The following is a 12431-nucleotide window of genomic DNA, read 5'->3' on the forward strand; positions in this document are numbered from 1 at the left end:
AATAATATTTTGTGATTCAAAGCTTTCTCTTCAAGCAATTGAAAACTTCTCCTGGAAGATCGACAGCAAGACCCTCATACTAGCAATTATAAAGGAACTAATCACTGCACAGAGTAAAGGGTTTCGAATCTCCTTTGTATGGATACTATCACATAAATATAATCCATCATAATGACACAGACATTGCAACCAAATTAGCGTGTAACAAAGATGAAGTTAATTAGACCTAGGTATCCCCATCTCTGCTGTCAAGACTATATTGTTCCAAACACTCAGGTCTGATAGGAGAGAAATCTCTGACTCTAAACGACCTGAAAGCACCAGTGTAAAAAACCATGATTTGTTCAGATCAAAAACCTATGTTTATGGGCAGCACAAAACGTCCACCAAACTGTGCGACACAGTGGTTGTCTGGATAAGGTTGGGTTACCATTACCTGTGGCAGGTGGCTACAGGTGACGGGTCTCCCAATCCTGAACACTTCAGATGCAAATTCTGGCCAGGAACTGGGGCATGAGCTTCCACACTACATCACCGAATGCCCAGTTATCAGACCATTCAGATCCATTGGCATGAGGTACCTGGAGCTTTGCAATTACTATATTCACTCTCGTATTATCGGAAATCCGACACACAACATGTTAACATAGCCATTACCAGAATTTAAGGAAAATGGGAGATTTCGTGACGTCATCACATCAAATCCATATTTACATCACGTATATTTAAACTCCACAATTATTCCTTAAACCACAGACTAGTGTTTAAACTGAATAAAAATGTATTCATTAGGACTGGATAAAATAAATAAACCATATACCACACGCTCCCTTGCTACTGTTAAATAAACTCAGAATATTGAGAAAATATTATTGGAACACGGGAGACGCCTTGGGGAAGAGGCCAGTCACGTTCTCACACAGAGCTTATAAACAAAACACAGAGGACTACTCACGACTCGTCAAGGACTGCAAAATATTAGCCAATCAACTGAGACACTGCCATAGTGACCTCTACAACAAAGAGAAAGCTGAGTATCCGACTTCTTTTATGTCTAGCATTATGAGGCGTTGTAATTTAGATAGGAACATGCCGGGTTATGAGCTGATTTAAAGTCCAAACAAAGTGAGTCTAGCTCTTCACTACACACACAAATATTTCATGTCACGTCTGTACTATATATGTTATTGTCAAATTTTACATTGCATTCATTTTGCAGGTAAACTTGTGATCTGGCGATATTAGCTGTTTACTAACAACATGACCTGTGAGGCTTTCATGCATGATCTGGCTGCCTCATAGTGCCAGCCGCCATTACATGGCACCTGCACCACATGTAGCCACACCTTAACAGATGTTGGAGGAATCATTCACAGCCTAATCTGGCCATATCAACCATACAGCTCAGAACATCTATAACGTTGTACAAATCCATGTTAATTATAATATAAGGTAGTATTAACCAATGTAGTCTAATTACCATCATATGTGGTATAATTTATATCGAGTAAGGTAAATGTTTATAGCTTATTATATAACACCAATTGTGGTATATGTCGTAAACATCCCACCCAACTATGTGTAGGTAAATTCTGGTAGGCTGAATTTAAAATACAGTCCACTTAGAATCATAATTCAATATTGAAGTAAATAAAAAACACAAAATAGTTTTTTTTTGCAGGGATATTCCTGCGCGGGCTCTAAGCCTCTGGCTGGTCCACTAAGTGTTGCTTGTTTCTCTTTTACTTGGGCGAAGTATGAGTATTTATGACTCGTATGGTCGCTTCAGTAAGATTTTGACAAAATAAATGATCACTAATTAAAAGCAAATACTGCCTGCTAGGATTTGCCGACACGTGTTCTTGAGGATATCCTCACAATGCCCCCAAAATTTGCCAGTGGAGGCTACTAAACATATGGTCCTGTGTGACTAACCATCCTGCGAGATGGGGACTTTTAGTATCACTGCTGCCTGATTCTCTCTTGTGCTCATGATGATATCCTCATCATGTACCCAGAGTCTGCCAGTGCTGTATGACTAACCATCCTGCGAGATGGGGACTTTTAGTATCACAACAACCTTATTCACTCTTGTGTTGATGATGATATCCTCACCATGCACCCAGAGTTTGCCAGTGCAGACTACTGATCACATGCCTCTGTATGTCTAAACCATCCTGTGTGATGGGGATTTGTAGCATCACGTAGCTAGCTTGTTGACACTCTGTACTCCCCTAACTCAGTACCTCTTAACTCAGGGACAAACCTTGTTTCATATATTTGACTTAAATGCACCATGTTCTTGTTGTGTTAATAATAAAAAAGTCCTGCCATTACCTACTCAATTTCTTAATAATATATTTTATAAGAGAAAAGAATGATGGGGGAAATTTGATGGAGAGGGGTGGGGGAGAGGGGGTTAATGGGAGAGGAGGGGGAGAGGGGATTAGTGGGAGGGGGAAAAGGGAGGACGAAGGTGGGTACCAATGTGGTAAAGAGGGGAGGGAGAACGAAGGGGGTGAGTAATAGGTGAACTCCTAGACCAAACCCAGTGTGTAGGGGGGAGGGGGGGGGAGGCAATGCATACAAACTCTAACTTGACTTAAGTTGAAGCCTCAGGTCCCTTAGAATATTCAGATACATCCCAGGCTCCATTGCTTTTGACCATATCGTGGTGTAACGGTCTAAGGCGTGTGCTTGGGAGTATCCAGCGCATAGGTTTGAATCCTCTTTACATTTCCTTCTGATTTTCCCTATCGATACATCATGTTAATGTGATTTCTGTGTGCAGACCCATACAGTTGTTTCAGTCCTTCTTAATAATATAGTTTCTGAGAGAATGGGGAGAGAGGAAGGGGGATAGGAAATACCGGGGAACGATCAATGGGGAAGAGGGAGAGGGGGTAAGAGGGAAGGAAAGGGGCAAAGAAGAGAGGAGGTGTGATGAGGGGGTAACCAAAGGGACGCGGACGAAAGGGTCAGTGAGGGGGGGGGGGGTGGATGTTAATTAAGTGTTAGGACCCCCCATTTCTTTCTCCCAGGGGGGGGGGCACCTATAACACTTTAATAGCACAACTCTTTAGGCTCTCCCAGAGTACCGACGGGGCCCCCCCCCTCATATATATAATTTTGTACAAAAGGTGAGATAATTATACATGCATTTTCTTTGCAATTTTATTTGCTTAAACATAGAAACAATCCATAAACCAGAACATTGAAAATAAGAGCAAACAGAGATATATATGTATACACAAGACCAGCACCAAGCCATGATTGGATCAACTCTCTGTATAGCTTTTGCACTTTTAATAACGCACTCTAGAATACCTATAAATAGGTTATTTAACATGGGTGTAATAAAATGGGGTTTTGTTACATCCATGTAAACTTGATTTAATACAAACTGGGATATAGCCATTTATGGCTGACAACATAGTATAATATACACTGCAATAGCCACACAAAGTATACAACATTATATAATGCACACTGGGATAGTTGTATGTTACAGGTTACAAGGTATGCCCGAAACGCTTTGCGTTTATCTTCATGCCCGAAACGCTTTGCGTAATAGTGGCTTTAGGCATTGTATGTACTAGCTCTACCTATAAGTTAAACAATCCTTGTAAATATTTATTGTATGTATGTACCTTACCTAAATAAAATTGTATTGTATTGTATTGTATTGTATAATCAGGGCCATGACAGCCACACAAGGCATTTAACCCCCATCAGATAACCACATATGGCGTCCAATATTGCATAATGCAAATAGAGATAATCACAAAAGGCTTGCAACATGATCAAATACCTTCACTGAACACTCCATCACAGAGGAGGAGATCCTTTCGTCATACTAAAGACATTTTACTTAGGGAAGATTTCATAAGGCCGAACTTTGTATTATGTGTTGCATACATTTAAATATGTCAAAAACAAACTTACAGATCAAGTTTCAATAATTAAAATTGATTTATAAGGCCGCACTGAGTTGTTCCCTCCATTCCAGTCATTGCTATCTCGCGCTGATGTCAATTAGGCAGAAAGCAGTAAGTACAAACTGTAGTATTTCAAATAAAATATTAACAATATATTAGGGTGGGAAAAAATATAAATTTGCGAGGATTTTAAAAGCTAAACCCAAGACGATTTAAACCCAATAGGTGATAAATGTGTCAGATCAGAGTGAAGTTGATCTGTGCACCTTCACATCATTAGTATATCAAATATGTCTCAGCATATCACATTTATCAAGTATATCATGACTTTAATTTAATGACAAGTACATCACCTTAATTATAGGATATGCAAACTATGGCCTCAAGAGTGCAAGACTGTTTTCGTACCAACTAGGCCAGAGGAAAACAGTCTCAAGCTTTGGAGACTAGAGACATAATATCTTCTATAACTCACATGTTGTCACCCGTCGTGTATGACATGGCTGAAGGGATGCAACGCCTCTCTAGATACCATAGTGGTGTTCCAGGGAAGTCTCAGTTGGGGATCATTTAGGTGCTTTTAAGATCCTTATTATGATCCTCCATAGACTGGTTGGTTGGACCTCTGTTACCTTAATATTTGAGGATCGAGTTAGAATCTCCGATGATCCCAGTGAATTATATTTAATTCTACATGTTATCTTGGATTATACTCTATGAAATAACAATTATATATATCTATGGGAAACTATTTAGAGCAGGACGGTGGGATCGAACCATCGTCCTGGTTCATCCCAGACGCGCAATATGTTCAAAGTTACACAGCCTGAAGTCTGCCCAAATTCACTAGAAACTAGCCTTACTTCTCCTCCTCCTGCTCCTCTACCTCCTCTCACCATCAACATAACACTTTTACTCCTCTTCTTGGTCTGCTCCTTGGTTCTCTTCAGTTTCTTCCTTCTCTTTGTCACCCTCTCCTTTCTCTTGCAGTACAAGCTCCTCCTTAACCTGGTCCTTGTTGACCAATTTGCTAATTTCGTTGGCAGTCACGTTGGTAGTCTTACTGTCAGTCTCGCTTGTAGTCTCGTTGGCAGTCTTGCTGTCAGTGTCGTTGGCAGAGTCGTTGGCAGAGTTGCTGGCAGAGTTGCTGGCAGTCCCGTTGGCAGTCTTGCTGTCAGCGTCGTTGGCAGAGTTGCTGGCAGTCACGTTGGCTGCAGCCTGGCGGACTACCAAAAGAAAACGGTAAGTATTGACTGTGCTGTGTCCTTAACTTTACGTTAGTTTATATTATTATTTATTAGTTTAGGGTTACTGTATAGTGACCATCATAGACCTTAATGGCTACTGTATAAAGTGACCACCATAGATTTTTATGGCTACTGCATAAAGTAACTAATTTAGATCATTAATGGTTTCTGTACAAAGCAACCATCCTACAACGTTTAGGGCTACTGTATAAAGTGACCATTGTGATTATTGAGAAAATCAGTAGGAGCCGTGTGGAGGATTCGAATTTATACTCTTGGGGTACTCACAAGCATAAGCCTTAGACCACTACACCACGAAATGGGTCAAAAACGCAATTTAACCTGGGACTCAACTTTAGGTTGAAGCTTCAAGAACCTGAAGCTTAAATGTGATTTCTTTGTGCATTGGAATTATTATTATTATTATTATTATTATTATTATTATTATTATTATTATTATTATTATTATTATTATTATTATTATTATTATTATTATTATAAAGTGCTAATGGCATACTCACTCAATGGAATGCAACAGCGACAGCCTCCACCTCTGCAGCCGTGGCGATGCCAAACCTCGGTTCTTCTGCATTGATTTTTCCTACACTTACCTAAGTGCTCTGCGCATTCCTCGCTTCTTCTACATTCTGCAGGAGATATAATGGCTCGTGTGTGGTAAACACCGGTGCATATGTGCAGAAGTAACGTAATGACAGCGTTCAAGGGACATTGCCAACGTTCCTACAACGTTAAATTAATGATACTCATGGGCTATCTCGACTCGCTGTTCACGAGGAAGGGTTTATACCACACGTGTGTATGGATGTATATTCACTCAGAGTGAATGTACATGCATATACACTCACTTAAAGTGAATGTCCATGCATACACACTCACTTAAAATGAAAGTCATGCTAAAAAAAGTATTGCATATGCATTTTGAACTAAAAGGTAGTGTAAGATGCCTGACCCAAGAGTACAAGAGAGAAGAGAAGCAAGCAAGTACCAGACACCAAACCTAAGATGAGAAAAATAGGAAGAGTGTCAGAAAAGAGCCAGACCCAGAGAGAGGAGGGAGAGGAAAGAGAGGAGATAGAGAGGAGAGTCAGGAAAGTACTAGATGTCGGGCCCATGAGTAGGGGTCTGATTAAGAAATGCACATCATAACTTTGGTGTTTTAATGCAATAACTTGTATGTAAAAATAATTTTGGTGTTTTTAATGCAGAAACTTGTAAGTAAAAATAATTTTGGGGTTTTTAATGCAGTAACTTGTAAATAAAAATATTTTTGGTGTTTTTAATGCAGTAACTTGTAAGTAAAAATAATTTTGGGGTTTTTAATGCAGTAACTTGTAAATACAAATATTTTTGGTGTTTTTAATGCAATAACTTGTAAGTAAAAATAATTTTGGGGTTTTTAATGCAGTAACTTGTAAGTAAAAATAATTTTGGGGTTTTTAATGCAGTAACTTGTAAGTAAAAATAATTTTGGTGTTTTTAATGCAGTAACTTGTATGTAAAAATAATTTTGGTGTTTTTAATGCAGTAACTTGTAAGTAAAAATAATTTTGGGGTTTTTAATGCAGTAACTTGTAAATAAAAATATTTTTGGTGTTTTTAATGCAGTAACTTGTAAATAAAAATATTTTTGGTGTTTTTAATGCAATAACTTGTATGTAAAAATAATTTTGGTGTTTTTAATGCAGAAACTTGTAAGTAAAAATAATTTTGGGGTTTTTAATGCAGTAACTTGTAAATAAAAATATTTTTGGTGTTTTTAATGCAGTAACTTGTAAGTAAAAATAATTTTGGGGTTTTTAATGCAGTAACTTGTAAATACAAATATTTTTGGTGTTTTTAATGCAATAACTTGTAAGTAAAAATAATTTTGGGGTTTTTAATGCAGTAACTTGTAAGTAAAAATAATTTTGGGGTTTTTAATGCAGTAACTTGTAAGTAAAAATAATTTTGGTGTTTTTAATGCAGTAACTTGTATGTAAAAATAATTTTGGTGTTTTTAATGCAGTAACTTGTAAGTAAAAATAATTTTGGGGTTTTTAATGCAGTAACTTGTAAATAAAAATATTTTTGGTGTTTTTAATGCAGTAACTTGTAAGTAAAAATGATTTTGGTGTTTTTAATGCAGTAACTTGTAAGTAAAAATAATTTTGGTGTTTTAAATGCAGTAACTTGTAAATATTTTTTTTGTGTTTTTAATGAAATAACTTGTAAGTAAAAAAATATTTTGGTTATTTAATGCAGTAATGGAAAGGAACTTAGCAAGGAAAAAAAGGTCTCGATGTTTTAATGCTGTAATGAGTTTGAAATTTATTTTATGGTGTTTAAATGCAGTAATTAGGAATTAAAAATATTTATATGTTTTAAAGCAGTATATAAATAGTAAGTATAAAATTATTGTGGTGTTTTTACTAACTAAAACCAGTGAAAAAAGGCCAATTCAAAGTAGAAAGGAAAGTACAATAAAAATAAGTCAGTGTTGAAAATACAAGAAGGTTTATGGAATTAATAAACTCTTAAAACTCTTAGCTAAAGAACTTAAAAGAGCAAATTGCTAAAAAAAGAAAATGTTCCTAACCTTATAATTTCCAAAACATCATATAACTAAAGACCTGGGAATGATTTCTAACAGAATATAGAGACCTTCTTCCCTGCCAGAGTCTTACTTAATATCTTATATCTAAGATATAATTATTAGCAATCTTACTTTTAGGGACAACAATTCCGGGGAAGTCATGGGAGTCGTGGAAAGAACCATGGGAGTCGTGAAAGGAACCATGGGAGTCTTCGAAGGAACCATGGGAGTTAGGGAAGGGACCAGACCAGTCATTTAGAGTTTCCCAACTATTGAGCCCTGCACTGTGATGCTTCGGATTCACTGGTGCTCCATCTGGAAAATATGAAATAAAATTTGTCTGCACGTAAAATCGTTGTTAAATCAACGTTAAATCTACATAGGATCAACGGTAAATTAACGTAGGGGCAACATTAAATCAACAAAGGATCAATTGTAAATCAACGTATTGGTTCAGCGTTAAATCAACGAAGGATCAATGTTAGATCAATGGAAAAATCAATGTTACATGAACGTAGGATTAAATTTAAAGCAATGTAAGTTCAATACTAAATCACTGAAGGATCTGTGTTTTCCATGCTGGTTCAATGCTTTGTTAATATCATGTGCCTGGATTTGCCTCGGGGAACTTAAATGTTGCGTGACTAGAGCCAATGGATGACATGAATCGAGCAGTGGGTGACATGACTCGAGGAGCGGGTGACATGACTCGAGGAGCGGGTGACATGACTCGATCAGTGGATGACATGCATCCATCAGTGGGTGACATGACTCCAGCCAATGGGTGACATGACTCCGGTAGTGGGTGACATGACTGGATAGTGATGTAAAGGTAAAGTTAGTATTTAAAATGTTCTTATTGAGCCCCACGTAATATAATGCAATAAAATAGACATTAAATCATATGATCATGACCCAAAATAAGATAAAATAAAGTTAAAGGTAAAAGCTACATGTACTCAAATTAGGTGAGGGAATTATCAGGAGAAGAGTTAAGCCAGCATAACTTTAAAAGTACATGGGAGGGATATGAGGACAGGACAAGGAGCTGGGATATGAGGACATGACAAGGAGCTGGGATATGAGGACATGACAAGGAGCTGGGATATGAGGACATGACAAGGAGCTGGGATATGAGGACATGACAAGGAGCTGGGATATGAGGACATGACAAGGAGCTGGGATATGAGGACATGACAAGGAGCTGGGATATGAGGACATGACAAGGAGCTGGGATATGAGGACATGACAAGGAGCTGGGATATGAGGACATGACAAGGAGCTGGGATAAGAGGACATGACAAGGAGCTGGGATATGAGGACATGACAAGGAGCTGGGATAAGTCCATAACGTGTGTGTGTCTCGTGATGCAGCAGTCATAATAAACGTTAAAACAACGTTTGTTTTACGTCATTACAACGTTGTATCTACGTCAGCATAAAGTTGCAGTTACGAAGGGATTTGCTGGGGGGTGTTGTATCATTGAAACTGTGTTGCAATTCTCCTTTTCTTCCCTCCCCTCCCCTCCTGATGCTAAGTCAGTGTTGAATTATTGAGTCCTGTGTTGTATTAAGGAAACTTTGTCACAGTCTTCTCCCTTTCTCTTTTTATCTTTGTTTGCCTCTCATTCTGTGTCGAGCACCATCATCTGAAAGAATATATAAAAAATATAAGAGGTACGTCATGTTATACAATAACAGTGTGTGTGTGTGTGTATGTGTGTGTGTGTGTGTGTGTGTGTGTGTGTGTGTGTGTGTGTGTGTGTGTGTGTGTGTGTGTGTGTGTGTGTGTGTGTGTGTGTGTGTGTAATAATTGTAGCATTGATAATAAACACAAAAATAAAAATACTACTACTACACAAATAACAATCTACCACATTCCAACCAAACTACAAATATAGTCATATTAATACAAAATTCCCCCCAAAATACATCAGTTCTGTGTTCATATTCTTGTATTAAAAAAAAAGGCATCTGTCGCTTCAGTATACAATAATTTATATCCCCTGATGTGAAAATTAGCAAATAATTGACGTATTCACATGTATCCATGTTTTAGTAATCACAATAAAAGACTGCACAAATGGCATTACTTATAATTTTTATATGATTTTATTTATATATTTTATATGAGGCTAAAATACCATTTTTACTATTTGTATTTTAGACTACTATTTTTTTCTATTTATTGGAACTGTTGTGTTAATATGACTGAAATCCTTCTCGTTTGTTCAAAAATTTAGTCTCAAATCTTTTAGATTATTTACTTTAGCATTAATAATATTTTAAAATTTGTTTTTTATATTTGCATTTTATAACACATCCAGACCTTTTACAGAGTAAAATTTAGCAAGCATTCAAAAACAAGCATTTAAAACTAGTAAAACATTCACTTTGGTCACTAGGAGCCACGAACACTCGACCTTCGGCATGGGAGACATTCGCTCTATCAACTGCGTTACTTGGCTAGTCGTAAAATCGTTTAGTAAGCATAACGAATAACTCTGCTTTACTGACCACGCAAATACTACCACTTCTGCTCTGAAAACATGCAGCCACACTTAGGATGCATATTATACTTATCACAGAGTTCATTATATTTTTTTTATTAAATATATCTGCATTATGTCCACAATGATGGCGCAATTGACTATCATGCACTACTCATTCTTGAGAAACATTCCATAGTATTATGGTAAACATTTCTTAAAAATACTTTTTCTGCACTCTTGCAGCAGCAACAGTGCAGAAAACTAGTAATATAATATAAAATAATACTTTTTTCTGCACTCTTCATCGTCAATAATTTCGTACAATTATATTGCAATTAACATCAATTTTCATAAATGATCCTGTTATCTAATATTATTTTTCCAGTCCTCCATCTAGCTTTGTTTTACAGACTACCCTTGCTGTCTCCTGTCTCGAGGAGACAGGAAATGAATCAATAAGTTAGCGAGAGAAAAGCTCAGTGACATACCTCACCGGAAGGTGCGCCGTTGCTGCCGGAAAGCTGTTTTCCAGCCGGTCCGGACCCGGATCTGACCCTTCTGTCGGGCTTGGCGTTCACGAGGAAGACACAAAACATCAGTAAATATATAGACTTCATGGTGATGTCGTCTGACTGTTGCTGCTTGGCTGTTTGACGCTGCTGCTGCTGCTGCTGCTGCTGCTAAAGACTGGCTTTCACAGCAGGTAATATACTGGGTAATAGACGCAAACACTGTGCCACTTCCCAAGTATTGATCACAATGATCGTCTCTGTGGCAGAGTGTGACTTGGGGGCTTATGATACCTGTAGCAGACACCCATGCAGTCATATATATATATATATATACTCCCAAAGTCCCCCCACAAAACACCTGTTGCAAAACAAGTGTTTCAAGTTGGACGTGCTACAGATACCCAAATCTTTCCTGGTATATTTTTGGATACTTCCACGCAGGTAATCGTATGGTTTACCGTGGTCTGCGACGAGGAGGCCTGTTCACATCTGGCAAAATATCCAGGAGTAATTTCAATTCGTAATTTCAATAGCGTCGAATTAACGTTATTCTTGGATATGGTGCTCACTGGGTTTAAACTCATCGAGGTTCAGCAGAGACCAATCTTCTGACCTCCCATCTGATGCCCGACTAAAAACTGACAGGGTACTAAATGAATGTAAAGAAGAGCATAGTCAATTATTGTATTTCTGAATTATTAGTTAGCTACCGTGACAGAATTGTGGTGGTTTGTGAATGTGACTCCAATATTGTAAATGAGAAAGGGATGACTGGCATTCAAAGCCCGTCAAATTAGTTGAATGCCCATTGAGTAAATGATGTGTTATCGTAAAATCTTATGCCCTCATCCATCATGTTCGTATGTGCTCGTTGATTGATGAATATAGAAATAATGATATAAGAATTGTTCCTGAACAAATAGCCTGGATGTGTCACAATGGAAAATAATTATGATATTCTGGAGATATATATATAAGAATTTATCACCAAGAATGTAAAAGTTTGGGGAATTCCTTGCATGTGTATTGTAGCTATTGTATTATTATTTATGAATATATATTCATAAATATACATAAGTACAAATTCATATAAGCATTTTTATGTACTTGTGTGTACCTTTAGTATATTATTACCTTTGTATATATTATACCTTTGTATTTATTATACCTTTTAGTATATTACCTTTGTACAGGAAGATACATATATGTTCATCACCCAGAATGTTAAGTAATATGTCAATTGTTTGAGATGTGTGTAAATATAAGAACTTCTTGCATTGAACGATTGCTTATATATATATATATATATATATATATATATATATATATATATATATATATATATATATATATATATATATATATATATATATATATATATATATATTGAAACAGTAATTTCCGTAAGTACTTTCGTATATTAATACATCTTCACTCCTTCTGAAGATGTATTAATATACGAAAGTACTTAAGGAAATTTCTGTTTCAATTTTCCTCCGTGGTCTGACACTGTCACATTTTTAATCACGTGTTTATTTTCGTGACACACACACACACACACACACACACACACACACACACACACACACACACACACACACACACACACACACACACACACACACACACACACACACACACACACACAC

The 12431-nt window shown here is 36.9% G+C and overlaps 1 protein-coding gene across 1 annotated transcript; it reads right to left on the reverse strand.

Moving 5' to 3' along the window:
* Positions 1-3166: 3166 nt before the first annotated feature.
* LOC123770192 (uncharacterized) lies at positions 3167-11068 on the reverse strand. The gene is made up of 4 exons (XM_045761865.2): positions 10764-11068; positions 7911-8093; positions 5707-5832; positions 3167-5164 (listed from the first exon to the last, which is right to left on the reverse strand). The coding sequence occupies exons 1-4, from the start codon at positions 10885-10887 to the stop codon at positions 4851-4853; spliced, it is 747 nt and encodes a 248-aa protein (XP_045617821.2). The 5' UTR covers positions 10888-11068; the 3' UTR covers positions 3167-4850.
* Positions 11069-12431: the final 1363 nt, after the last annotated feature.

Source organism: Procambarus clarkii, chromosome 45, assembly GCF_040958095.1.
Source record: "Procambarus clarkii isolate CNS0578487 chromosome 45, FALCON_Pclarkii_2.0, whole genome shotgun sequence".
NCBI lineage: Eukaryota > Metazoa > Arthropoda > Malacostraca > Decapoda > Cambaridae > Procambarus > Procambarus clarkii.

What these genes read in the sequence shown, in the direction of transcription:
- LOC123770192 (XM_045761865.2), bottom strand. Translation starts at nt 10,887, where the DNA reads ATGAAGTCTATATATTTACTGATGTTTTGTGTCTTCCTCGTGAACGCC. An exon ending in CAGCAACGGCGCACCTTCCG is followed by an intron (nt 8,094 to 10,763) that starts GTGAGGTATGTC and finishes CATATTTTCCAG; the next exon opens with ATGGAGCACCAGTGAATCCG. An exon ending in TCGCTGTTGCATTCCATTGA is followed by an intron (nt 5,165 to 5,706) that starts GTGAGTATGCCA and finishes TTCTTTTGGTAG; the next exon opens with TCCGCCAGGCTGCAGCCAAC.